Genomic DNA, 2,500 nt, shown 5'->3' with positions numbered 1-2,500 from the left:
CGTCTGCTGCTAACAAACATAGCAGCTCTTGTTATTATTCCTGTTCCGTTCCTTGAGGGATTCCAAATAATATTTACAAGGAGAGGTTGGTTCGGGAGAACGACCAGAGAGACTAGCACACACGCGTTATTCTACTGAAGCCCAGGGCCCGTCCACAGAGTGTCATTATGGGCCGATGGGTCTGCACGTCAGAGCAGAACCAAAATACACCCAGGCCTCAGGTGGTCTGAGGGCAAGCTTGGGAGACCCCGGACCCGGACCGCTAGACTCACATGTGGCCTCGGGTCAGGACCTGCACCTCACTGCTGCTTTCATCTTCAATCAAAACAACCCGATTTAGAGTCTGACTGGTCTCTGTGTGGCCCGTTGGTTCTGAAACATCTCGTTTAACTACTACAACATCCAGAACAACATCCACCACATCTAGAAAAACATATACAACATCATCCATACCAACATTCACATAATCTAGAAAATAATCGAGAATAACTTCCTCAACATCTACAATATCATCAACATCTAGAAAAACAACGTAAACATCTAGATAACATGTAGAACATCCCTAACATCTACAATATCATCCATAACAATTTACATGAGATCTAGATTTAACGTCCATACCATCTAGAATAACATCTAGAAAATATCCCATCAGTTTCTAGAATAAAGTCTAGAATAATAACGTCCATATAACACCTGAATAACGTCCATAACATGTAGAACATCATTCATAATATCTAGAATAACTTTCAGCAAAGCTAGAAGATCTACCATAACGTCTAGAATAACTTCCATAACATCTAGAATAACTTCCAAAACCTCTAGAATAACTTCCATAACCTCTAGAATAACTTCCATAACATCTAGAAATCCATTCAAAACATATTTGGATAACATCTAGTCCGTCTCCGAGAAGGCGTACTGTTTAATGTATAGTGGACGCTGGTCCAAACTGTTTCAGACCGCATCCACACAAAAAGCCCTTAGTACCCAGATGACAGAGTGATGTTTCATCCGGACCGTCAGACATCAGAGCCTCAAGACTCACTCAGAGAGGACAGTTAGTTAGTGAGGCTGCTCCTTAATAAAGGTCGTGTTGTTTGCTCTGGTCAAAGAATGCGCCCACGGACGAAACGGATTTCTGCATCCGACTAGTTGAAAATCACCCTGATAATTAATAATTTACACAAATCACATCACTATGAGGTCAGCCCTGCGGCCGATGAGGACCAGAAGTGTCCCGGGTCCGGGTCCAGAAGTGTCCCGGGTCCGGTCCGGTCCGGTTCCGGCATGAGGACCAACTACCGTCAAGTCCTTCTGACGTCTGACCTTCCAGACCTCAGCCCCACAACGCACCGAGTCTCACCTAGTCTGCCCGGGCTGGAGGACCTGGAAGCGGTTCCGCGGCGGCTCTCCGTCTCTATTTACGTCGAGCGGAACGCCATTGAATGGCCAAGAAATGCAAAAAAAACGGTGAAAACAAACCTGCGCCTTTCTCCAGCCCGGGGCCCCGGGGCCGTCTCTCCGGTGTGTATTCCGCCGCTCTTCACCGCCACATGGGGTCCCTCAGCAAACAAGTCCTCGGTGGGCTTTAAGGATCCACGACAGATAATAAAGGAGCGAGAGAGCAGGAGGAGAGCCGTGGTCGTGGAGGAGAGCCGGGTCGTGGGGGGCTGCAGGCGGGTCGGGGACCGCGGAGGAGTGACTGAACACAGGCCGGCTGGGAGCCGCCGTCCGGGAGGCGGTGGGCTGGACTCCACCACAGCGCTCCCATTGGACAGCAGCGTCCTCTCCGGCGCTGTGATTGGACGGCGGCGAGCTGTCCGGAGCTGGGATTGGACAGGACGCGCCCTCTCGGCGTTCCAAGCTTTCCTTTAACCCACTCGGCGCCTCGTCGGGTCTTCCTCCTCCACCACCGCTTCTGGAAGGAGCCTGTGAAGTCCTCCTCCACCCCCTGTGAAGTCCTCCTCCCCCCCGTGAAGTCCTCTTCCACCCCCCCTTTAAGCAGTGTTTACTCGTGTATTAGTTCCTCCTCTGCAGACGGTCTGGTATGTCCTGAATCCAGCTTCTCTCCACTGCACTGCGCCGCGTGGAGAAGCGGGACCACGTCCGCAGACGTGGACCTCTGACTCCATTAACGCACCGAGCAGATCGCCACGCTGTGGATAATAAGTTGTCAATAAAACGTCAAAACCTTTCCTTTAATTACCAAGGAACACCAAGCAACGGGCCGAGGCTACGACATTAGGTCAGTTATAAACACCAACTAAAGTAATAAATAAATAGTCTTTCTTAAAATAACTGACGCGGCAAAACTTTCTACTTTATTTGATCAAATCAACCGAGGCAGGGAGTTTTTGATAAATAAACCTTAGTTCTAGTAAGAACAGCCACAGTACTTTTAATAGTTCATCTCATCTGGGCTGAATGGTGGATGGTGGATGGGTTCTACCCGTGGATGACCTCATGTTCGGGGTCCAGGACCCGGGGGGGGGGTCAG

General features: G+C 49.8%; 2 protein-coding genes across 3 annotated transcripts in view; both read right to left on the bottom strand.

Moving 5' to 3' along the window:
* The window catches only part of disp1 (dispatched homolog 1 (Drosophila)), a 13,887-nt gene extending 12,261 nt beyond the window's left edge, over positions 1-1,626 (bottom strand). The window contains exon 1 of one of the 2 annotated variants that reach the window (XM_060041330.1): positions 1,486-1,626. The gene's annotated coding sequence lies outside the window, so the exon portion shown is untranslated. The remainder of the gene's footprint in view (positions 1-1,485) is intronic. The other variant, XM_060041329.1, reaches the window with a different exon arrangement.
* The window catches only part of elp3 (elongator acetyltransferase complex subunit 3), a 19,144-nt gene continuing 18,210 nt past the window's right edge, over positions 1,567-2,500 (bottom strand). The window contains exon 10 of the mRNA XM_060042386.1: positions 1,567-1,829. Coding sequence (XP_059898369.1) covers positions 1,567-1,829 — 263 coding nt within the window. The remainder of the gene's footprint in view (positions 1,830-2,500) is intronic.

The sequence above is a fragment of the Gadus macrocephalus genome, chromosome 21 (genome assembly GCF_031168955.1).
Source record: "Gadus macrocephalus chromosome 21, ASM3116895v1".
In the NCBI taxonomy this organism is placed as follows: Eukaryota; Metazoa; Chordata; class Actinopteri; order Gadiformes; family Gadidae; genus Gadus; species Gadus macrocephalus.
This window is presented reverse-complemented; position numbering and strand designations above follow the sequence as displayed.